A 24,177-nucleotide genomic window follows, 5' to 3' on the forward strand; every position below is an offset into this window, starting at 1 on the left:
TGCGGGACTGATCAAGTGGGATGCTTGGCTGCAGAAGACTACTCACGAGATGCAGTCACACTCAAGCCACAACTACACCTCAGCCTGCAAATCCTGATGTTCCATCTATGAAAATCCCTGATGGCCCTTTGACAGACTGTCAATGGCCTTTGTACAGTTCTTACTTATCTGAGAATAAGTGTTCAATGCCTTGTAACAGCATGAAAAGACAGCTGACAGGAGGGAATAGACCCCAATGGGACAGTCATGGGCTAGCTACCCATGGCGACTGTCCTCAATGCTGTTTCAGCATGTTGGAGGCACCCTTTAATGGCTAAGAAAAGGCAGCAAAGGAAGATACCCGTAAAGCTTGCAAGACTGTGGGCACAAATTCGCCGAATGACTGATAACATGGCTACAGACCTAGGAGTGGAATCTACCATGAATAAAGAGAGTACTGCACAAGAGATCACCAAAACACCAGCAGCAGTAGTGGGACACAAGTGTCAGGTATGCATCTGTGGGTAGGAGAAGGTTACATCAGAAAAAGGGTTGAATATCCATCAAGGGAGGAAACGGTTCTTGACGGAGCAGGGCCAGGGGCCTCACTTTGACCAGTACTTCTTGTGAAGTCAATCAACTATGCTGAGTGAAGTGCAGTGACCGGACACAAACCAAAGTTCGCAGAGCATCAGCATCCTTGTCACTGAGGAGGTTAGCACAGAAATCCGAGCTGAGGGACCCACCCAACCACCAACACGTCCTGAGGAGAGAAAGATCAGAGGGCACAGACCACTCGCTAAGTTGCCCAAAACTGCAGATAAAAAAAGTGGGAAACGATCAACAATGACTTAATGAAAATTTTGCAGCAATTAAAAGGAACAACAGAAAAGAAGTTGGATGCAATGGGAGACATCAGCTACTGCTACGGGAAAGAGCAGTTTGGAGTCAACGCAAGAAAGAGCTGAAAGGCAACATCACCGCCAGCAGGCAGAAGGAGATCGAGCAACTGGTTCGAGAAAGGAGACAGCTCATGAAACAGTGGAAGAAAGCCCAAAATAGTAAGAGGAAGGCCTCAGCCAATCTAGAGCCGACTGACAAAGTTGTGAAGAGCTGAGAGTCTAAGGAAGCTGTGCAGAAAGAAAGAATAAACAAGAACACAGTTCCACAATCACAAACAAGAGACAATCTGCAGATGCTGGAAATCTAAGCAACACACACAAAATGCTGGAGGAACTCAGCAGGCCAGGCAGCATCTACGGAGAAGAGTACAGTCGAGGTTTTGGGCCTAGCCCCTACAGCAGGACCTACGTCAGTATGCCTGCAACTTACCAATTCTTATTGACCCATACATTTTTGGAATGTGGGACGAGACCAGAGCACCCAGAGGAAACTTACACAGTCACAGGGAGAACGTACAAGCTCCTTGCAGACCCAAGCACGAATCAAACTCCAATTGTTGGTGCTACAAAGTGTTACGCTACCTACTTCACTACCTAAACTAAAACTGAAATAAAGTAAGGAAAACTAGGTAACCAATCGAAGTGTGCGATGACATTCACATGAGGCTGTTATACATGTCTGCCATCCTCACTGTAAATCTGGCAGGACTATCTGCAGCTCAGTTCTGGTCATCAGTGCTCCATCCCTGATGCACAAGGGGATCCACAGGCAGGGCAGCATCTGACTTCCAACACGCTTGTTATTTCCATATGACATAGAAGGCCATTTGGTCCATCAAACCTATGCTAGCTCACACTGCAATCCCATTCCCCTCACTTATTTCCCTGTAAGCTAGTTTCTCACATCCCACCCTCCATTCATAATACACAGGAGCAGAATTAGGCCATTCAGCCTATCGAGTCTCATCCACCATTCCATCATGGCTGATTTATTATCCCTCTCAACCCCATTCTCCTGCCTTCTTCCCATAAACTTTGATGCCCCTACTAATCAACAACCTATCAACCTCCGCTTTAAATATATCCAATGACTTGGCCTCTCAGAAGTCTGTGGCAATGAGTTCCACAGGTTCAGCCACATATATTTGGGCTAACTATAAAGCAGCATAACTCTGGGATGTGGAGAAAAAAATGGGGCACGGGGTGAAACCACGTATCCATAGGGACAGAATACAAAAATCACTAGAGAACACCAGATGAAACCTGGGTCACTGAAGCTGTGCTACAGCGCTACTCTTGATCTTGCTTCTGACTATGACTCCTGTGTGCTGGTAGCAAAGTTCTAACCTTCTCAACAGTGAACGCAGCAGGAAAAAAAACAAGTGCATTTCGACCCTTAACTCCCATTTTTTAGCTAAAGGAATATGTATAGCTGTCACTAGGTAATATCAGCTTTGAATATGAGCAGCAAGAGGGCGCGCTCTTCCACGGGGCCAAGCAAAGGAGCTACTGTCTATTTCAAATGTATTTTTTTTATGATTACAAGACTCTGCTGGACATCACCAACATAAAGAACTGCTGGTCTACTTCATTAGCGAGTTGCTCATTGGTAAATAAAGTGAAGGAGCTGGACTTGGTGCAGACCATGTTGCTGCCTGTGACAGAGAGGCGTCGGAGTCGGTGCACAAAAGTGGCGAGCAGTGTCACAGCTAATGATTGTCTTAGTCACTTTTCTTGTGATCGCAAGACCCTGCTGGACACTGGTAAGGTGGAATGCTGCAAGGCCAGTTCACTGGTTTATTGGCACACAGCAGGGGAACTGAGTGGCCTTGGTCATGAGGACTAGGCCTCAAGCTGTGGTGCTGCCTGTTTGCTGTCATCCAGGACAGAGGCAGAGTCGGTGCCATGATGCTGCAGCATTCATGGACCCAAGGAGTATATTTTCTTCTGACTGTACTTTACTGCTACCTTATATGTGCCTTGTGATGTGTATGACTGTTGGTACTGTGGTTTGCACCTTGGCCCCAGTGTAACATTGTTTCACTTGGCTGTATTCATGGGTTTTCATATATGTTTGAATGACAATTAAATTTGAACTTAATCTTAAACTTAAGAGAGGCTGATTAATTAAAACTTTCCCAAAAAGTATAAACAACACTACCTTATCAATCCTGGAAACAAAGGACTTCTTCACAAAAGCAATTCTGGCATCAGTGTTTAAGGCCAGGAACTCCTGCATCTCATCAGAGTATGCACTTTCAGGAATGGCACACAGTTGCTGCATTAGAATATGAGAACGTTGTTAGTCCACGAAGAAAACAAAATAATGAGTCAAATTAACGCTCAGAATTAGAAAGTTAGCCTTTAAGTTTCAATTCCAAAACTGAAAGCTTATAGAAGTAAACTGTGATAAGTCATTTGATTACACCTGGAATCAGTACTTAGATACAAAATTAGAAGCAGAAACCCCAGCAATAATGAGCTTTGTTTGTCACATATATATTGACACCCAGAGTGAAATGTATCATTTATATCAACAACCTCAGTCCAAGGCTGTGTTGAGTGCAACCCACAAGTGTTGCCATGCTTTGGGCACTGATACAGCATGCCCACAACTTACCAATTCTTATTAACCCATATATTTTTGGAATGTGGGAGGAAACTGGAGCACCCAAGCAGTCACGAAGAAAATATAAAAATTCTTTAAAGCAGCGGTGGGAATTGAACCTGCATCGCAAGAACTGCGAAGTATTAGCCGCTACACTAGTGCTGCCCCTGCCATTCAATATAATAATTCGATAAGCTCAACAAATCTACTTTTCAATCCTCTCTCATATCCCTCGTTATACTGAAAGAAAAACAGAACTGCTACAAAAACTGAGCCCTTCGTGGAAAGATAAACCAGTTTCTATTTCAGGTCAAACCCCTAACATAAGATCTTCAATCTGAAACGCTAATTGCAAGAAGTGATCTTCCTGTTAATGGAGTCAATGTAAAAGTTTCAAATGATCTCTTATTATTGCTCCTCTTTTTGTACTACGACAAAAGTCAAAATCAGTATCGGGCTTATCATCACTGACTGGAAATTTGTTGATTTGCAACAGATGGGCTGAAGGGCCTGTTTCTGTGCAGTACTTTTTTTATGACTATGACCATTTATAATAATATAAGGCCTTTGTCACAGAGTCATACAAAGTACAGCACAGAAACAGGCCCTTCAGCCCATGTAGTCTGCGCCAAACCATTTACATCGCCTACTCCCATTGACCTGCACCTGGACCACAGCCCTCCATTCCCCTTCCTCTATCAAATCTCCCCTCTATCTTCTACGTTCTAAGAAATAAAGCCTGATCCTATTCAGTGTTCCCTTATAACTCAGGTCCTCTAGACCCAAATTACAGAATAAATAGTTTAAAACAAAGGAATAATGAGGTATGTTCATAGGTTTGTGGACTGTTCAGAGATCTGATGATGGAGGGGAAGATGATGTTCCTGAATCATTGAGGTTTGGGCTCTTGTACCTCCTCCCTGATGGTCGTATTGAAAAGGGGGCACAGCCTGGATGGTGAGGGCCCTTAATTTTGAATGCTGTCCTCTTAAAACACCACCTCTTGAAGATGTCCTTGATAATGGGTAGCGTTCTGCTTGTGATGGAGCTGGCTGAGGCTACAACACTTTGCAGCTTCTTGCAATCTTGTGCATTGGAGGGGGTGATGCAACCAGTCAGAACGCTCTCCACTATACATCCACAGGAATTTGCAAAAGTCCTTGGTGGCAAATCAGATCTCCTCAAACACCTAAAGGAGCAGAGCCACTGGCACGCCTTCTTCATGACCCTGAGGTGATAAGAGAGCTTAAGGTTAAGGAACTCTTGGGGAACAGTGATCACAATATGATCAAGTTCACATTGAAATTTGAGGAAGAGAAAATAAAATCCAATGTGTCGGTATTTCAGTGGAATAAAGGAAATTACAATGGTATGAGAGGGGAACCAGCCAAAGCTGACTGGAAAGGGACATTCGCAAGAAGGCCAGCAGAGCAGCAACGGCTGGAGTTTCAGCGAAAAATGAGGGAAGTGCAAGACAGATATAAGAAGATATTTTCAAAGGGAAGAAGGATACTACCGTGGCTGACAAATGAAGTGAGAGCCAAAGTGAAACAAAACAGAGGGCCTACAAAAAAGCCAGAGCTAGTGGGAAGATGGACGATTGGGAAACTTTTAAAAACTTGCAGACGGAAACTACTAAGAAGGTAATTAGGAAGGAAAAGATGAATTATGAAAGGAAGCTGGCAACTAATGTCAAAGAAGATACAGTGTACTAAAAGCTTTTTTAAGTATATAAAGGGTAAAAGAGAGTCGAGGGTAGATACAGGTGTCCCCCACTTTTCGAACGTCCGCTTTATGAAACCTCACTGTTACGAAAGACCTACATTAGTACCCTGTTTTCACTAACAGGTGTCTTCACTGTTACGAAGAAAGGCAGCGCGTGAAAAAAAATCAGCGCACGATAAAAGGAGCGCCCCGAGCAGCCGCTCTCCCCCAGATTCGGAACTGCAATCTCGCCAGCATTGCTTAAACACGTGCCTGTGAGCAGCCGTTTGCAAGATGAGTTCTATGGTATCGGAAAAGCCTAAAAGAGCTTGTAAGGGTGTTACACTTACCGTAAAACTAGACATAATTAAGCATTTTGATCGTGGGGATTAAGTGAGTTTGGCTTGTGGAAGCTGACGAAGATGATGTTGAAGAGGTTTTGGGATCCCATGACCAAGAACTGATAGATGAAGAACTGATGCAATTGGAAGAGGAAAGGATAACAATCGAAACCGAATGAGTAATGATAAAGTACGACTTTAATTTTGAAAGGGTACGTCGGTTTAGGGGATATTTGCAGGATGGGTTGAGTGCTTACAAAGAACTGTATGATAGAAAAATGTGCGAGGCTCAGCAGTCAAGCAAGTCTTCCACATCAGCCACAGCAGACGACGAACCTGGACCTTCGATATCGAGGCGGGCAGTCATTGGAAAAGATGAGCTGCCTGCTCTAATGGAAACAGGCGACGAGATGACACCCCAATGTTCCACCACCCCAACACCCAGGCCGCGGACAGATACCGATTCACAATCAGCACTGATCTGGGCTGACAATTACGTGCCGGGCAGCACCTAATTAATTAGCATGTTTATTTCGGCTTTTTTCTTAAAGATGTGCTGTGTGCCTCCCGGCTACCGCTGGACCCCTGCATGCTTCGCGGCAATGTATCGCTCGGCGGCCTGGAGGGTGGGGGCCACTGCCCCACCCAAACTCCGACAAGTCTAACACACCATCATCAGTGTGCTCCGCACTTTCCCGATTCCGGTAAGTGATACTACACTGTACATACATATTTCTACTTTATATCGGCTGTGTATTTTTACGTGTTATTTGGTATGGTTTGGCAGCTTCATAGCTTAAAGGTTACTGGAGAGCACTTGCGCCGTGTTTTTGTCGATGGCGCTTGTGTGAGATTTTCGCTGTGGAGAACAGTTCAGGCAATGATTGTGGAAAAGTATTTCTACTTTATATAGGCTGCGTATTTATCATATCATTCCTGCTTTTACTATATGTTACTGTTATTTTAGGTTTTATGTGTTATTTGGCATGATTTGGTAGGTTACCTTTGGGTCTGCGAACACTCACAAAATTTTCCCATATAAATAAATGGTAATTGCTTCTTCACTTTATGACATTCCGGCTTACAAACTGTTTCATAGGAACGCTCTACCTTCGGATGGTAGGGGAAACCTGTATAGGACCAATACAATATGACACTGGAGATATTATAACGAGAGATGCAGAGATGGCAGAGGAACTAAATGCGTATTTTGCATCAGTCTTCACAGTGGAAGACGTGTGCAGTATACCGGACATTCAAGAGTGCCAGGGAAGTGAAGTATATGCAATGAAAATTACGACTGAGAAGGTGCTCAGGAAACTTAATGGTCTGAGGGTGGATAAATCTCCTGGACCTGATGGAATGGATCCTTGGATTCTGAAGGAAGTAGCTGGGGAGATTGCAGCTGCACGAACGATGACCTTTTAAGAATCGATAGATTCTGGCATTGTACTGGATGACTGGAAAATTGCAAATGTTACTCCGCTATTTAAGAAGGGTGGGAGGTACCAGAAAGGAAACTATAGACCTGTTAGCCTGACATCAGTGGTTGGGAAGTTGTTGGAATCGATTGTTAGGGATGAGATTACGGGGTACCTAGAGACACTTGACAAGATAGGCCAAAGCCAGCATGGTTTTCTGAAAGGAAAATCCTGCCTGACAAACCTACTGCAATTCTTTGAGGAAATTACAAGCAGGGTAGACAAAGCAGATGCAGTAGATGTGGTGTACTTGGATTTTCAGAAGGCCTTTGACAAGATGCCGCACATGAAGCTCCTTAGCAAGATAAGAACCCATAGAATTACAGGAAAGTTACCAGCATGGGTGGAGCCTTGGCTGGTTGGCAGAAAACAGAGAGTGGGAGTAAAGGGGTCCTATTCTGGCTGGCTGCCGGTTACCAGTGGAGTTCCACAGGGGTCAGTGTTGGGACCGCTGCTTTTTACGATGTATGTCAAGGATGTAATGTTGAGGATCTCCAAGGCACTCATAAGATCACACATGGAGTAGTGTGTGCAGTTTTGGCCTCCTTATTTGATAAAGGATATACTGACATTGGCGAGGGTTCAGAGAAGGTTTATGAGAATGATTCCAGGAATGAAAGGGTTGCCGTATGAGGAACGCTTGGCAGCTCTTGGGCTGTATTCCCTGGAGTTCAGGAGAATGAGAGGGGATCTCATAGAAACATTCCGAATGTTAAAAGGCCTGAACAGATTAGATATGGCAAAGTTATTTCCCATGGTAGGGGATTCTGGGGCAAGAGGGCACGACTTCAGGATTGAAGGACGTCCATTTAGAACTGAGATGCGGAGAAATTACTTTAGTCAGAGTGTGGTAAATCTGTGGAATTTGTTGCCACAAGCAGCTGTGGAGGTGTATTTGGAGTCATTGGGTGTATTTAAGGCAGAGATAGATAGGTTCTTGATTAGCCAGGGCATCAAAGAGTACGGGGAGAAGGCAGGGGATGGGGATGACTGGAAGAATTGGATCAGCCCATGATTGAATGGTGGGGCAGAATTAATGGGCTGAATGGCCTAATTCTGCTCCTATTTCTTATGGTCTTATGATTGTGTCCATGGGCTGCGCCCAGGACAGATCCTTGAAGATACTGAACCCCAGAAACTTGAAGCTGCTCTCCCTTTCCACTGCTGACACCTCAATGTGTATTCTCTCGACTGCCCCTTCCTGAAGGCCCAAATCAATTCTTTGGTCTCACTGACTCTGAGTGTGAGGTTGTTGCGACAACATCATTCAACTAGCCGATCTGTCTCACTGCTGTGTGGCAAGGGTCCTTCATGACTGATGCCACCATTTTGAGGCATCGCCTTTTGAAGGTGTCCTGAATGCTGGTGAGGCCAGTGCCCATGATGGAGCTAGCTGAGCTTTCAACTTTCTGCAGCTTTTTCCCGATCCTGTGCAGTGGCCCCTCCACCCCAGACGGTGATGCAACCAGTTTAATGCTCTCCACAGTACATCTGTAGAATTTTACTCAGCTACATCGCTAATCAGCTGGTTAGAATGGACATTTTAAAGTGCTCCTGGATCCCAACTTAGAGCCTCAGTGCACATTCTCATGAAGAGGAGGAGAAGGCAAATTCTGCACCTACATCATTTCTGTTATACTCAGATACCATGAAACATTAGCAATTGTTCTGAGAGACTGGGTATAGGGCTTCTATAGAGACTGACAGTCTAGTCAGAACCAACTCTCGTACATAGACAAAACACTGCTGTGCATTAGCTTGTTCCTACCTTCAGAAATGTCTCGAGGAGGCTTTTACGAGCCTCAACTTTGTCACTATCCATATTTCCAAATGGCAGATCGGGAAAGAGCTTCTTTGGTCCTTTTACATCTGGGAAACAGCAAAAATCTGTTATTGGGGCAAACTGAATCAAACTGCAACAAAAGTAATGTCAACAATTTTGCACATTGTAGTTCAAGCTGAGTCTTAGAAGTATTATCAGCAAGGAGAAACTCAGCAAGGCAGGCAGCATTTGTGGCGGCAGATGGTATTGAAATTAGTTTATTACTGTCACATATAACGAGATACAGTGGAAACCTTGTCTTGCATACCGTTCATACAGGTCAAATCATTACACAGTGTATGGAGGTAGAATGGGGAAAAACAATAACAACACAGAATAAAGTGTAAAAGCTAATGAAAAAGTGCAGTGCAAACAAACGATAAAGTGCAAAATCATAACAAGTAATTTGACCTGTTGGTATGGAGGGGCCTCTGCACAGGATCAGAAAAAGCTCCATCATGGGCACGAGCTTCCCCAACATCCAGGTCATCTTCAAAAGGTCATGCCTCAAAAAGGCAGCATCCACCATTAAGGAACTTCACCATCCAGGACATGCCCCCTTCCAATTACTACCATCTGGGAGGACGTACAGGAGCTCGAAGACACACACTCAACATTTTAGGAACAGCTTCCTCCCCTCTGGGAATTTATAGCATATTTTGTGTATTGCACTGTACTGCTGCCGCAAGACAAGAAATTTCACAACATACATGTCAGTGATATTCAACCTGACTCTGATTCTGAGGTAGGCTGTGAGGCCAGGAGTCCACTTCATTGTACCAGAGGTCCATTCGAGAGTCTGATCACAGTGGGATAGCAGCTGTCTTTGAGCCTGGAAGTACGTGCTTTCAGGCTTTTGTATCTCCTGCCTGACGGGAGAGGAGAGAAGAGAGAATGTCCTGGGGTCTTTGATTATTCTGGTTGCTTTACTGAGGCAGCAAGAAGTATTGACGGAGACCATGAGGGGAGGATGGTTCCTTTCTTTTTAAATCTTTTTATTGAATAAGTATACAAAAAGGTAAACCATATAAACATTAATACAATGTTAAAATATAATAAAATTCCAGAAGGTATCAATACCAAAAAAAAATACTACAAACAATGTAATTTAAACATAAGAAACCAAGATAACATAATAGTATACTAAATTTTATATATATCAATGGAAAAAAAAGAAAAAAAAACCCCCAAAAAAAACCCACCGTGCAACTAACTAAAAGCAAAGCAAAGCAATGGGCTAACTTGAAACCAAACAGAGTTAAACTTAAAATCACGTCCTCAATCCCGACCTCCATTAAAAACAGTGAAAAAAAAAACAAGAAGGGTATATATTACATTAAATGAAAATATCGAATAAAAGGTCCCCAAATCTGTTCAAATTTAAATGAAGAATCATAAAGGTTACTTCTAATTTTCTCCAGATTCAAACATAAAATCGTCTGAGAGAACCAAAAAAAGGTAGTTGGAGCATTAAGCTCTTTCCAATGTTGTAAAATACATCTTTTCGCCATTAAAGTAAGAAATGCGATCATTCTACGGACTGAAGGGGAAAGATTACTAGAAATTTTGGGTAGTCCAAAGATAGCAGTAATAGGGTGAGGAGAGATATCTATATTTAATACCTTAGAAATAATATTAAAAATATCTCTCCAAAAAGTTTCCAAAGTAGGACAAGACCAAAACATATGAGTTAAAGAGGCTATCTGCCCCGAACATCTATCACAAAAAGGATTAATATGCGAGTAAAAACGCGCTAACTTATCTTTGGACATATGTGCTCTATGAACCACTTTAAATTGAATTAGGGAATGTTTAGCACAAATAGAGGAAGTATTAACTAATTGTAAAATCTGCCCCCAATCATCCACAGAAATGGTAAGCCCCAATTCCTGTTCCCAATCTACCCTAATCTTATCAAATGGAGCTTTCCTAAGTTTCATAATAATATTATAAATCATAGCCGATGCACCTTTCTGACATGGATTGAGGTTAATTATCGAATCTAAAATATATGTAGGAGGAAGCATTGGAAAGGAAGAAAGTATAGTACTTAGGAAATTTCTAACTTGTAAATATCTAAAAAAATGTATTCTTGATAAATTATATTTATTAGATAATTGTTCAAAAGACATAAGGGAACCATCTAAAAATAAATCCAAAAACCGTAAAATACCCTTAGTCTTCCAAGTTTGAAAAGCGCGATCCGTAAAAGAGGGAGGAAAAAATATGTTACCTAAAATAGGAATCGCTAACCCGAATTGATTAAGATCAAAAAATTTTCTGAATTGAAACCAAATGCGCAAAGCATATTTAACTATCGGGTTAGAGACCTGCTTAAGGCGTTTCGAATCAAAAGGGAGAGAGGAACCTAAAATAGAGCCAAGTGTATAACCCTGAACAGATTGTAGTTCCAATGCTACCCATTTAGGAATAGATAGTATATCCTGATCAAGTAACCAAAATTTCATATGTCGAATATTAATAGCCCAATAATAGAATCTAAAGTTAGGTAATGCTAAACCTCCATCTCTCTTAGCTTTCTGTAAATGTATTTTACCCAGTCTCGGATTCTTATTCTGCCAAATAAATGAAGAAATTTTAGAGTCAACTTTATCAAAGAAAGATTTTGGAACAAAAATTGGTAATGCCTGAAACACATATAAAAATTTTGGCAAAAAAAAATCTTAACTGCATTAATACGACCAATCAAAGTTAAATATAAGGGAAACCATTTAGATGAAAGTTGAGTAATATGGTCTATTAATGGTAAAAAGTTAATCTTAAATAAATCTTTATATTTACAAGTAATTTTAATCCCAAGATAAGAAAAATAATTATCAATCAATTTAAATGGAAATTTATAATATAAGGGAAGATGTTTATTAATCGGAAAGAGTTCACTCTTACTAAGATTTAATTTATAACCTGAAAAAAAACCAAATTGTGCTAATAACTCTAAAACAGCAGGAATGGATTTCTCAGGATTAGAAATATATAACAGTAAATCATCAGCATAGAGTGATAATTTATGGGACTTTAATCCCCGCGTTATCCCAGTAATATTTGAAGATTCTCGAATGGCAATTGCAAGAGGTTCTAATGCAATATCAAATAATAGGGGACTAAGAGGACAGCCTTGTCGAGTACCTCGAAAGAGAGGGAAAAAAAGGTGAGTTTAAAGAGTTAGTACGGACCGAGGCTACAGGGGAATGATATAACAGTTTAATCCAGGATATAAATTTCAAGCTAAAATTAAACATTTCAAGCACCTTAAATAAATAGGGCCATTCTACTCTATCAAAAGCTTTCTCAGCGTCTAAAGAAATAACACACTCAGGAACATTTTGTGAGGGAGTATAAACAATATTTAACAATGTACGAATATTATAAAAAGAGTAACGACCTTTAATAAAACCCGTTTGGTCTTCCGAAATAATAGAAGGAAGTACTTTTTCTAGTCTATTTGGTAATAACTTAGAAAAAACTTTAGAATCAACATTTAATAAAGATATTGGTCTATAAGATGCACATTGAGCAGGATCTTTATCCTTCTTTAGTATTAAAGAAATTGACGCTCTATTAAAAGATTCAGGAAGTTTACCAAGTTTCAGAGAAGCCTCAAAGACCCTACAGAGCCAAGGGATCAATAAAGAAGCAAAACATTTATAAAATTCAACGGTAAACCCATCCGGGCCAGGAGCTTTCCCCAGATTCATAGAAAAAATAACATTCTTAATCTCATCCATAGTAATGGAAGTATCTAATATAGAAGACATATCCTGTGAAATCTTAGGGAAGTCTAACTTATCTAAAAAATCATTCATATATTTAGAATCTCGAGGAGACTCTGATTGATATAAAGAAGAATAAAAATCACAAAAGGTTTGATTAATCCCCACATGATCCAGTATCAATCGATCATTTTGGTTATAAATCTGATTGATTTGAGATTTAACATAATTAGATTTCAATTGATTAGCCAGCAGCTTGCCAATTTTGTCACTGTGAACATAAAATTCACTTCTTGTTTTCTTTAATTGGTTTACAATCGAGGACGAGAGTAATAAACAGTGTTCCATTTGAAGTTCAGTTCTTTGTTTGTATAACTCCTCAGAAGGAGCCATAACATATTTCTTATCAATTTCTTTAATCTTGTCCACAATTGCCATCTCCTCCTGCTTCTGTTTCTTCCTCAAAGCAGCAGAATACGAAATAATCTGACCACGAATATAGGCTTTAAAAGTGTCCCAAAGAGTGTTAACCGAAATATCCTCTGTATGATTAATTGTAAAAAAAAAGCTCAATCTGTTCATTCATAAAGTTAACAAAGTCCGAGTCCTGAAGCAACAGCGAGTTAAAACGCCATTGTCTATTATTTTGTATATTGGCCATAATTTTAATAGAAAGCTTAAGTGGAGCATGATCCGAAATGGTTATAGAATCATAATCACATTTAATCACTGAAGGAATAAGACGAGAATCAATAAAAAAATAATCAATTCTTGAATAGGAATGATGAACATGTGAAAAGAAGGAAAAATCTTTTTCCTGAGGATGCAGAAAACGCCAAATGTCCGTCGACCCAGAATCAGAAAGGAAAAAGTTAATCAAAGTTGCAGATTTATTAGGTAAGGTCCGTAAAGGAGCCGAACGGTCCAAAGCTGGAGACAAACAGGTATTAAGATCTCCGCCCCAGATCAATGAAAACTCGTTCAAATTCGGAAACTGATTAAACAATGATTTATAAAATTCCGGACAATCCATATTAGGAGCATAAACATTAACCAAAACTACTTTTTTATTAAATAGTAAACCACTAACCAATAAAAATCTACCATTCGGATCAGAAATAATATCCTGTTGTATAAAAGTAACTGAGGAATCTATAAAAATAGAGACGCCTCGAATCTTAGCACTGGAGTTCGAATGAAATTGTTGCCCCTTCCAGAATTTAAAAAAACGTAGTCTGTCCCCCCTCCGTACATGGGTCTCTTGTAAAAATAAAATTTGTGCTTTAAGTCTCCGGAACACTTTAAAAACTTTTTTCCTTTTAATAGGATGATTAAGACCGTTAGTATTCCAGGAGACAAAATTAATAATAGACTCCATAAATCCTAAAGTCAACCCACATCGAGGGGAATTGACGATAGGCTCGACCCACGAACCCGGAGAGGAAACAGAACATACAAAAGATACCGGGAAAAAGGACGCAACCAGTACTTCAATAATGTATATAGCCCAAAGAGAAAAAAACTAAAACATGAAGCCCCTCCCGCCACCCCCCGCCCCAAGACTCCAAGGCAAAATCTAAAGCAGACCCGCCGGAAAGAAGCAAGCGCTAAAACTACCCCCATGACTTCCGGTATACGCTCCCTAAAAAAAAGGTATAAATATGAAAAAGATCAGCTAATTGTAAAACAGTAAAAAAGTAAAAAAAAGGTAACTCAATTAAAATACACACACAACAAAAGCCAGAAAATATATATTAAAAAAAACCACAATAAACCCCAAACCCATGAATAAACAAAACAACAAGAAAAAATAAGATTATTAACATAAACTAGTTATAAAAAGCAAAACAAAATAAAATTTTTAAAAAACTACAAAATTTAAGGCCACACAGGAAATACGTAAGATGACAAAAAGGAAGTAACCACCCAGAATCCCCTGGGAAAAAAAGAAATGACGCAGTTAAAAAGAAAGTTTAGCAACCGTATTAAGAAATCAAAAATAAACTTTTCTGCCCAAATAGGGCACGAAAAAGTTAAAACCAGCCAATTCACAGCCTCCGATCAACGGAGATAATTAAAAAAAAATAGCAATTAAGATGTTGAAGGTGAAAATTGATCCAGATAACTCTGGGCATCCGATGGAGAATCAAAAAAACGAAGGGCTCCATCTGACATGCGAATCCTTAGATGTGCAGGGTACAGCAGCGCTGGTCTTAAATCCATCTTATAGAATTCCGACATCACGGATCTGTAACGAACCCGTTGGTCCCAGATTGGTTTACTGAAATCTTCCACGAATCGGAACTTAAGATCCGAAAAATCAATGAAACCTTTAGATCGAGCGAATCGAAACAGTCTCTCCTTGTCTTGAAAGTAATGAAAACGTAAAATAACATGCCTATGTCTATCTGACCTAGACGAGTATGGTGGGATTCTGTGAACACGATCCAGTAGCGGTGGTTGGTCAGGAAATACAGTAGGGAATGCATCTTTTAAAAGTTGAGAAAAAAACTTCATGGGGTTGTTAGATTCAACAGCTTCACGCACCCCAATCATTCGTAAATTCTGCCGTCGCATTCTAGATTCCAAGTCAGAGTTTTTAAAAGTCAAAAAGTCAAGTTTCTTCTTCATTACATTAATTGTTTCTTCGATTTTCCCCATCTTAAGCTCACTTTGTTGCGCGGATTTTTGAAGATCAGATATAGCCGACTGATGTTCCGCAATGGATGTTTGCATCTTATCGATTGAATCGGCAATTTTCTGGAGATTAATTGAGATTTCCGTATGAATCAGGTCCTTAACAGGGCCTGCAATTTCCGTACGAATCATCTCCATAACAGAGGTTGAAATTTCCCTCTGAATTAACTCCGATATAGCTTTCAAAGTCACCGGTGATTCAGTCGGAGGAAAATCCATGCCTTTCGGTTTAACCGGAGGTTTACCATCCTTGCCATTTTTCCCGTTCTTAGACATAGCAGATCTAAGTTGCATCCAGTTATCGGAGAGTTTAATTTAATTCAAAGTATTGTAAGAGTTGATACCTTAATGGTTAATTAAAGTATAGCTGATCATAGAAAAAAAAACTCAGAGGTAATGGAGCGAGTCAAGAACGCAACTTCACTCCATGAGCGCTAACGGAAGTCTCCCGGAGGATGGTTCCTGTGACGTGCTGAGCTACGTCCTCAACTCCCTGCAGGGCTGTCGATGTTTCAGCTCGAGTCCCTATGTCATCCACATTGCCTCCAGAGATGCTGCCTGACCCACCGAGTTCTTCCAGCCGATTGTTTGTTGTCCAGATTCCATCATCGACAGGCTCCAGTGTCGTCTTCCGTGTGTCACTCAGTAAGATTAAAAAGCATTGACATTTCATTGTTGAAATCCAGAAAGATCCACACTAATTACAGAAAGGAAAACCAGACTTGTATTTGTATAGCACCGATCAGGCTGTTCCATTTCAAATTTACTAAAGTGTTTCCTGTACAAATCTTTTGCTTATAAAATAGAAGATGAGAACATAGAACAGTACAACACAGGAACAGGCCCATCATAAAGGCCAAACCAATTAAATTAGTCATCAAATGGTCAACTAAACTAATCCCTTCTGCCTACACAATGTCCATATCCATCCATTTTCCTCACATTCATGTGCCTATCTCAACATCTCTTGAAAGTCCCTCATGCATTTGCCTTTACTGTCACCCCAGGCAGCACATCCCAGGAACCCACGACTCTGTGTGGAAAAAAAAACAAACCTCTGCTTCTATTCCATACTCTGTTCTCTTACCTCTTCTCCTCACCTGTCTCTCACCTCCCTCTGGTTCCCTTCCCTCTTCTATCCTTCCTGTGGTTCACTCTCCTCTCCTCTCAGATCCCTCCCTCGCCAGCCCTTTACTTCTCCTCCCTACCTTCACCGATCACATTCTAGCTATCTTCCTCCCCCTCACATCCCCCACCTGTTTATTCTGGCATCTTCCCCCTTCCTTCCCAGTCCTGAAAAAGCCTCTCGACCTGAAACACCAACTGTTTATTCCTTTCCGTAGATGTTATAGATGCTACCTGACCTGTTGGGTTCCTCCGGCATTTTGTGTGTGTTGCTGAGTATGTACAATGTTTATTATTGATGTAGCCCCCCGGCCAGCCTCAGGGGCGCTCAACTCGCTGTCGTCTAGGGAAACAGTCCTCGGCCCCGCCAAACTGGATGATTAATTAGCTATTTTTCATATATTCTCTTGTATTTCTTCATTTTCCTGTAAATGCCGGAAGATAGCATATAGTGAAGATGTACATACTTCAATCTTTGAACTTTGAAAATGTCTCCTTCTATGTTGAGGAAATGTGAAAAATGGAAGGTTTTCTTTTCCCACCCCATCAAGCCATTGAGACACGCCGTTGCATTGTTGTGCTCCTTACTTTTCATGAGTTTACGAAGTTCTGCCTTTTCCTCCAGCCTGGCTTGCAAATTCAGGAATTCACTGTACCGCCGATTAACGGTGTGATAGGCCACCTGCTGTAGCGTTCCGGGGTTGTCGGTGTCCAGTGCCGTTTCGTACTGTGAACAGGTAAGCATTAAATATCTGTCAGTGCAAAGCAAGCAATTCACCACCAAATCTACATCCTTCAGAAAACTATGTTCACACCAAACCTTTTCAATATTGACTTTCTGCAAAGCTTCTGGAAATTTCCTGCATCTTTACACTTACTGCATTTAAAGATTAGCTTCAGTTGTTAAATCAAATCAGCGAGGACTGCACTGGGCAAATGTTGCCACCTTTCTGGCACCTACGTAGCATGCCCACAAGTCACTCATTCTAACCAGTGTCTTCAGAAGGAGCAAGAAAAATCACACTGTCAAGGGAAGAGTTCACAAACTCCTGAAAGACAGCAGCGGGAAATGAACTCCAATCTTAAAGTCGGTGTGTTAAAGTGCTGGGGTAACCACAACACTACCATGTTCTCTGTACACACAGCTGGGTAGATAACAGCAATATTTTAAAATATATAATTAAAACTTAATGATGCCTGTTTACACAAAATTAAAGATTACCTTTATTTATCACATGTCCATCAAAATATCAAAACATACAGCGAAATGTATCGTTTGCATTGAGAAAGTTCTGTGGGCAGCCCACAAGTGCCATCAGACTTCCAATGCCAACACACATGCCCACAACTCACTGTACCTGACTCCCGACCAGACAGACTTTCCCTCCAGCTTTGCACTTCTCCACACCAACATTCTTTTGTCCAGTTTGATTTGTGCTTTCCAACTCTGATAACATGATGTGGGAGTTAATGATAGTCTCACAGAATAAAGAGACAAGAGATTCTGCAAACGCTGGAAATCTTGAGCGACACAGCAGATCAGGCAGCATTTATGAAGGGAAACGGGCAGTCAATGTTTCAGGCTGAGACCCTTCATCGGGACTGCCTTCTAGAATAAGGTCTTTATCTAGCTTGGTCTATTTATTTAATTCTGTCACTGTTGTATCAGGATATTGTAGCCATGAGTGGGACTTGGTTGCAAAGAGGGTCAGGACCATCAGCTCAGTGTTTGGGGTCCTATTGTTTTAGACATGACAGAGGGGGAGGTATAGTATGACAAGTCAGAGGAAATGTCATGCCAGTGCTCAGACAGGACAGACTGGAGAGCTCATCTACTGATTCAGAATCAGAATTAGTATCACACGCATATGTCATGAAATTTGTTGTCCTTGCAGCAGTTGGACAAACCAATACATCAAGATAGAAAAAAATCTGTGAATTATAAATATATAACAGTTAAGTTAAATAGGTAGTGCAAAAATAGAAACAATAAAAAAAAGTAGTGAGGTAGTGTTCATGGGTTCAATGTCCATTTGGGAATCGGATGGCAGAGAGGAAGAAGCTGTTCCTGAATTGCTGAGTGTGTGCCTTCAGGCTTCTGTATCTCCTTCCTGATAGTAACAGTGAGAAAAGGGCATGCCCTGGGTGCTGGGGGTCCTTAATAATGGGTAGAACTGAGGAATAAGAAAGGGATGACCACATTAATGTAATTATATTATAGACCACCAGGCAATCCGCAGGATTCAGATGTAGAGGGGGAGCAAACTTTTGCAAGAAACAGAAGGTTGTGATAGTAGGTGATTTTAACTTTCCTTATTAACTGGGACTCTGATACTGTAAAAGGACTGGATGGCATAGAGTTTATCAAATGTACTCAGGAAAGTTTTCTGAGTCAATATGTAGAGGACCCAACTGGAGAGAGCATGATACTGGATCTCCTCTTACGGAATGAAACAGGGCAGATAACACAAGTGTGTATCAGGGAATATTTTGGATCGAGTGATTATAATTCCATTAGTTTCAGGACAATGATGGAGAAGGACAGGTCTGGTCCTCAGGTTGAGATTCTAAGTTGGAGAAAGGCCAATTTTGATGGTATCAGAAGAGATCTGGCAAGTGTGGATTGGTTGTTTTCCGGAAAGGGTTGCTTAGTAAGTGGGAAGCCTTCACGGGTAAAGTATTGAAAGTATAGAATTTGTATATCTCTGTTAGGAAAGGTAAGCCTGTCAGGTTTAGGGAACCTTGGTTTTCCAGGGATAGAGGTCCTGGTTAAGAAGCTATCAAACACCATGAGATATAGGATCAGAATTAGGCCATTTGGTCCATCGTGTCTGCTCTGGCATTTCATCATGGCCGATCCATTTTCCGCCTCAGCCACAATTCCCTGCATTCTCCCCGTATCCCTTCACGCCCTGACTAATCAAGAATCTATCAACCTCTGCCTCACATATACCCAATGACTTGGCCTCCACAGCCACCTGTGACAACAAATTCCAGACTCACCACAGTCTGGTTAAAGAAATTCCTCATCTCCGTTTTAAATGATGCCCCTCTATTCTGAGGTTGTGACCTCTGATCTTATACTCCCCCATCCGAGGAAACATCCTCTCCACATCCACTATATTGGGACTGTTGTGTTTGTGGCCAGGTTACACAACAAAACTATAAATAAAAATGCTGGAGACGGGAGCTAAGTTAACAGGGTTCTTTACTGACTGAAATCGAACTGAACACACACGTACAGATCAATACGCGCCTAATAGCACATGCAATGACATGTCCCTACAACATAAAGAAGTCCCATATCATACAGCAGCTATAAAGTACAGAGGCTTTCCAACATTCGATAGGTTTCAATCAGGTCACCCCTCATACTTCTAATTCCAGTGAGTAGCGGCCCACTCACTGATCTAGATCACAGCTTGCACAGTGTGATCTGGACCAACTGAAAAAATAGGCCGAAAATGACAGATGGAATTTAATGCAGACAAGTGTCACTATGCCAGGACAAATCAGGGCAGGACTTCATCAGGTGAATGGTGGAGCACTCAAGTATGCGGACGAGAAAAGGGATCGGTGAATATCTCTTTATTTTTGTGTTCGGTTCCCACAGTGATAAACCATCATATTCTGTAAGCTTTCTTTATTATCTGCTGTCGCTGCAGTCTGGCGGTTAGTGATTAGGAATGCTCGGCACATCACTGGGATTCAACTACCGATACTGGAGACAATCTACAACTCTCAATGCCTACGATGCGCTCATAACGTCACTAAAGGCCCATCCCATCCCGGACACTGTCTGTTCAATCTCCTGCCATCTGGTAGGAGATACAGAAACATCTTAGCCAAGGAAGGGCAGTAAGACTGATAAACAGCTTCTTCCTGAGGGCTGTTGTGCGGCTGAATAATGCTACACCCCGGCTTGCCAATGGCCTTTTGAGTGTTATGGACTGTTGAAGTCACCTGTTGCATGTACATATGGGATCGTTTTTAAAATTAAGCATTGCAAATATCTATTTTACATGGACTGGAGAAGCACCACAATCTCATTGTCCTGAGCAATAACAATAAAGTTCTATTTTATTCTGCACCAACCCTTCTGCATCCCACTGCACCGCAATCTCTCAAGACGAGATAACCTGCTGGTTTTTCATCCCTTCTCCTTCGACCCTACGGCTCAGACTATTGAACAGTCCCCTAGTACAGTAACATGGACTCTTGACTTCACAATCTATCTCCTTATGCACCTTAATTTCTGCCTGCACTGCACTTTCTCTATTAGGCTAGGGTTAAGCCAGGGGTGCTGGCTGGTGTGACTCATTGGCCCAGAAAGGCCTGTTCCACACTGTACGGATATAGATAGATATTTAATTTATTGCGATACGGGGTGAAATATGCCCTTCTGTTGCTTTGAGCCACACCGGCCATCAAACCAGATTTATTCCAGCCTAATCACGGGATAATTGACAATAGCCAAATAACCTACCAACTGGTATGTCTTTGGACTGTGTGAGGAAACCGGAGCACCCGGAGGAAACCCACGCGGTCACAGGGAGAACGTACCAACCCCTCACAGGCAGCAGCAGGAATTGAACCCGGGCCACTGGTACTGTAAAGCGTTGTGCTAACCACTACACTACCATTCCTCCCTCTGACCTGGATGGATAGATGGATAAATGAATGAATGAATACTGGCTTAACTAGTGCCACAAGCATCACATAAAGGAGTAAAAGGAAATTACTTGTCCAGTAACGCAACTACTTTGTGACCATATTGAATTAAACTCAGAGACTTTATCAGAGGAGTCACACACTCTCAAAACCCAGCAACATGGTATATACCAGTAATTTAAAACCATAAGACACAGGAGCACAATCAGGCCATTCAGCTCATCAAGTTTGTTCTGCCATTCCATCATGGCTGATTTATTATCTCTCTCAACCTGCCTTCTCCCTGTAACCCTTGATGCCCTGATATTGATTCATCATTTTCCAGTGACTTGCCTTAATAGTGTACAAGGTGTAAGGGTGAAATCCGCCTGCTCTGTGTTCTTTTGCTGTGATTGTTCCACTGATTCTCAGATTGTGAATTACCACTGGGGTATCCGGACTGCAAATCGGTTCGAAACTGTAGGTGGGCACACTGACTGACGTCGGGGACGATGCAAGCACGGGTCCTGCAGGTACAACCTCCAAGGAGTTACAGGTTGAACCATCTGCTGGAATCAATTCTTTCTCCTGAAATGACTGCCGCCTGGAGAGAATTCGGATTGTCTCATGAGCCAGAGCTGATGTGGAGTTGACTAACATAGCTGGAGTGTCATCTTTCTCATTGGTATCTTCAAGAACAGGCTCAGGCCCCACAGAAACTGCATTTTGGTCAAACGATGGCAAGATAATATCTGGCTTCGGAAGTGCCAATTCGCTAATGATTACTTCATCGTCACTTGCACCTTCTGCCCCATCGGAAGCATTAGTTAATTCTGCTGGAGATAACCTGTCCACAGCCAGTTCATCAGCCACTGAAAACATTAAGGACTCTCCTTCCACAGCAGAGTGCGGAGATTCAGGTTCAAATTCCTCACATGAATAGAAAAGGTTTAATTTATCTGGCCTCTGGTGATCGGAGCGATTGGTTATAGTTTCTGAGGATTGATCAACTCTATCATTTGGTTTAATCACTTCTACTGATGCATCTGCCTCCTCCATATTCAGCTCCAAACCATCAACAAGATCGTTACTGAGAGAATCAGCAGTTTTGGGAGTTGGTAACTTCTCATCATTTGCCTCCGTTTGGGGGTTCAAGTGCAAGGAAGTTGGTACTTCCAGATGCAAAGGCTGCTCCACCACATTAACAGTCTTCTTGCTTGCCTTCATGACTATGTCTATTATGATACCATTTATCCAGTCTGGGTCTGACATTTTTCTTATCAGGGGTAGAAGCACATTGCACATGATAAGTTCCCTCACAACAAATCTCCCTGTCCTAGTTTCCAAGTTGGGAAAAGGCACCAATACATACAACAGCAAATCAACAATGCCCCGTGCATAATTCGCTTCAGTAGCAGGGCTCTGCAGGGCAATGTGGGGCTTGCTGAGTTTGCAATATGTTTTCCAGACGGAATCCAGCCCTCGCTGGCGGGCGATCTTCTCACCCGTTGTCCTCTTTGCCTTCATGTAAACCTCCAGGTGGGAGCCGCATAAGAGGAGCACCTTCCGTGCCAGGGCTTTCCTGTCCACCCCCTCCATCCTTCTCTGGAGCTCCACCGCCATGGCTTGCATGGCTTTCTGCACCTCGTCCACAAACTCTGGCTCCTGGCTCACGGTCTTGTACCAGCAGCTGACGAAGTCCCTGATGATTTTGCTGATGGTATCTTCAACCTCTCGAGCCAGCAGCACCTTGGAGTCTGCCTGGCTGGGCCAGGGCTCCAGGCTGATGAACCTCTCCAGGTGCACCAGGCTGGTGGGGCTGAGCACCAGCTGCGAACCCAGCCAGCCCCCTAACAACAGTAGCAGCACCCAGGCACATAGCAACCAGATGTTCAGCAGCAGCTGGAGGAAGAGGCAGGCCAGCAGCAGGAGCCCGAGACCCAGCCACTTCCTGGGCCCCACCAACAACTCACTCTGCCGCTGGTCCTGGCCCTGCATCGCGCCTCCGTGACTGGAACCCCGCCGTCTGAGTCTGGGCACCCGGCAGGCGGAGGAACTGCAGCACCTCACGCCAAATGTGGGCCCAGGATTGACGCGCCGTTGCGTAGCCCCTCGCCTTCCTGGATGACCTCGACCGCAGCGCCACCCACAGCCCTGGAGTACCTCGTCCGCAGTCCTGCTAGGCTACTATCGCAGCGACACTCGCAGTCCTGGAGGACCTCTTCGGCTGCCCAAACCGCTGTCTCGAAGTACTCGTTCACAGTGCCGCCCAGTGTCCTGGAGGACCCCGTCCGTAGCGACACCCGGCGTCCTGGAGGACCCTTTCCGTAGCGACATCTGCAGTCTTGGAGGACCTCAGTGGCAGCGCCACCCGCAGCCCTGGAAGATTACTTTCACTGCGCCGCCTTCCACTGCTTCACTCGACATCCCGGAGGACCTCTTTCAAAGCAATATTCGCAGTCCTGAAGAATCTTGTCCTCCGCCCCATCGGCCGCACTGGAGGACCTAGCCCCCAGCGCCACCTGCAATCTCGGAGGACCTCATGCTCCGCCCCATCGGACATCCTGGAAGACCTCGCCCGTAGCGCAACCTGCAGTCTTGGAGGGTCTTATCCTCTGCCCCATCATCCACGTCCACATCTGCAGCACGCACGAAATGCTGGAGGATCTCAGCAGACCGGGCAACATTTATGGATTTCGGGACGAAACGTCGACTGTTACTTTTTTTCCATAGATGCTGCCCGGCCTGCTGAGATCCTCCAACATTTTGTGTGTGTTGCTTGGATTTCCAGCATCTGCAGATTCTCTCTTGTTTCTGATTTGACACCGGCAGCACTGGAAGACCTCCTCGTCTCTGAACTGCTCCGGGTTGGTGAGGCAGATGGGGAAAACCACCCACCCTAACTGAATAAGACCAGATGCTGGGAAATGTTGAGGTGCCGTGTTCCTGCAATTCTGACAGGATTACTACGTGCTCGAGGTCCACTCCAGCATCTGCAGAAATCCTTCACTTCAGACAGTGGTGTGTCTGAGGCCTCCAGGAGCCAGTGGAAATGTTGCCAGAATTCCAGAACATCGTCTGTCCACCTTTCCTTTCTGAGGGGAGCATCGGTGGAAGTGATTCTGGTGCCAGGGATG

At 42.8% G+C, this 24,177-nt stretch overlaps 1 protein-coding gene across 3 annotated transcripts in view; it reads right to left on the reverse strand.

Annotated features, from left to right (window-relative positions):
- snx19b (sorting nexin 19b) overlaps positions 1-23,195 on the reverse strand; it is a 193,371-nt gene extending 170,176 nt beyond the window's left edge. For 2 of the 3 annotated variants that reach the window (XM_063038471.1, XM_063038473.1), the window contains exons 1-4: positions 21,395-23,195; positions 16,979-17,117; positions 8,784-8,884; positions 3,043-3,159 (exon numbers count right to left, since the gene is read on the reverse strand). In XM_063038471.1, coding sequence (XP_062894541.1) covers positions 3,043-3,159; positions 8,784-8,884; positions 16,979-17,117; positions 21,395-23,038 — 2,001 coding nt within the window. In that variant the 5' untranslated portion in view covers positions 23,039-23,195. The remainder of the gene's footprint in view (positions 1-3,042; positions 3,160-8,783; positions 8,885-16,978; positions 17,118-21,394) is intronic. The other variant, XM_063038470.1, reaches the window with a different exon arrangement.
- Positions 23,196-24,177: the final 982 nt, after the last annotated feature.

Source organism: Mobula hypostoma, chromosome X2, assembly GCF_963921235.1.
Source record: "Mobula hypostoma chromosome X2, sMobHyp1.1, whole genome shotgun sequence".
In the NCBI taxonomy this organism is placed as follows: domain Eukaryota; kingdom Metazoa; phylum Chordata; class Chondrichthyes; order Myliobatiformes; family Myliobatidae; genus Mobula; species Mobula hypostoma.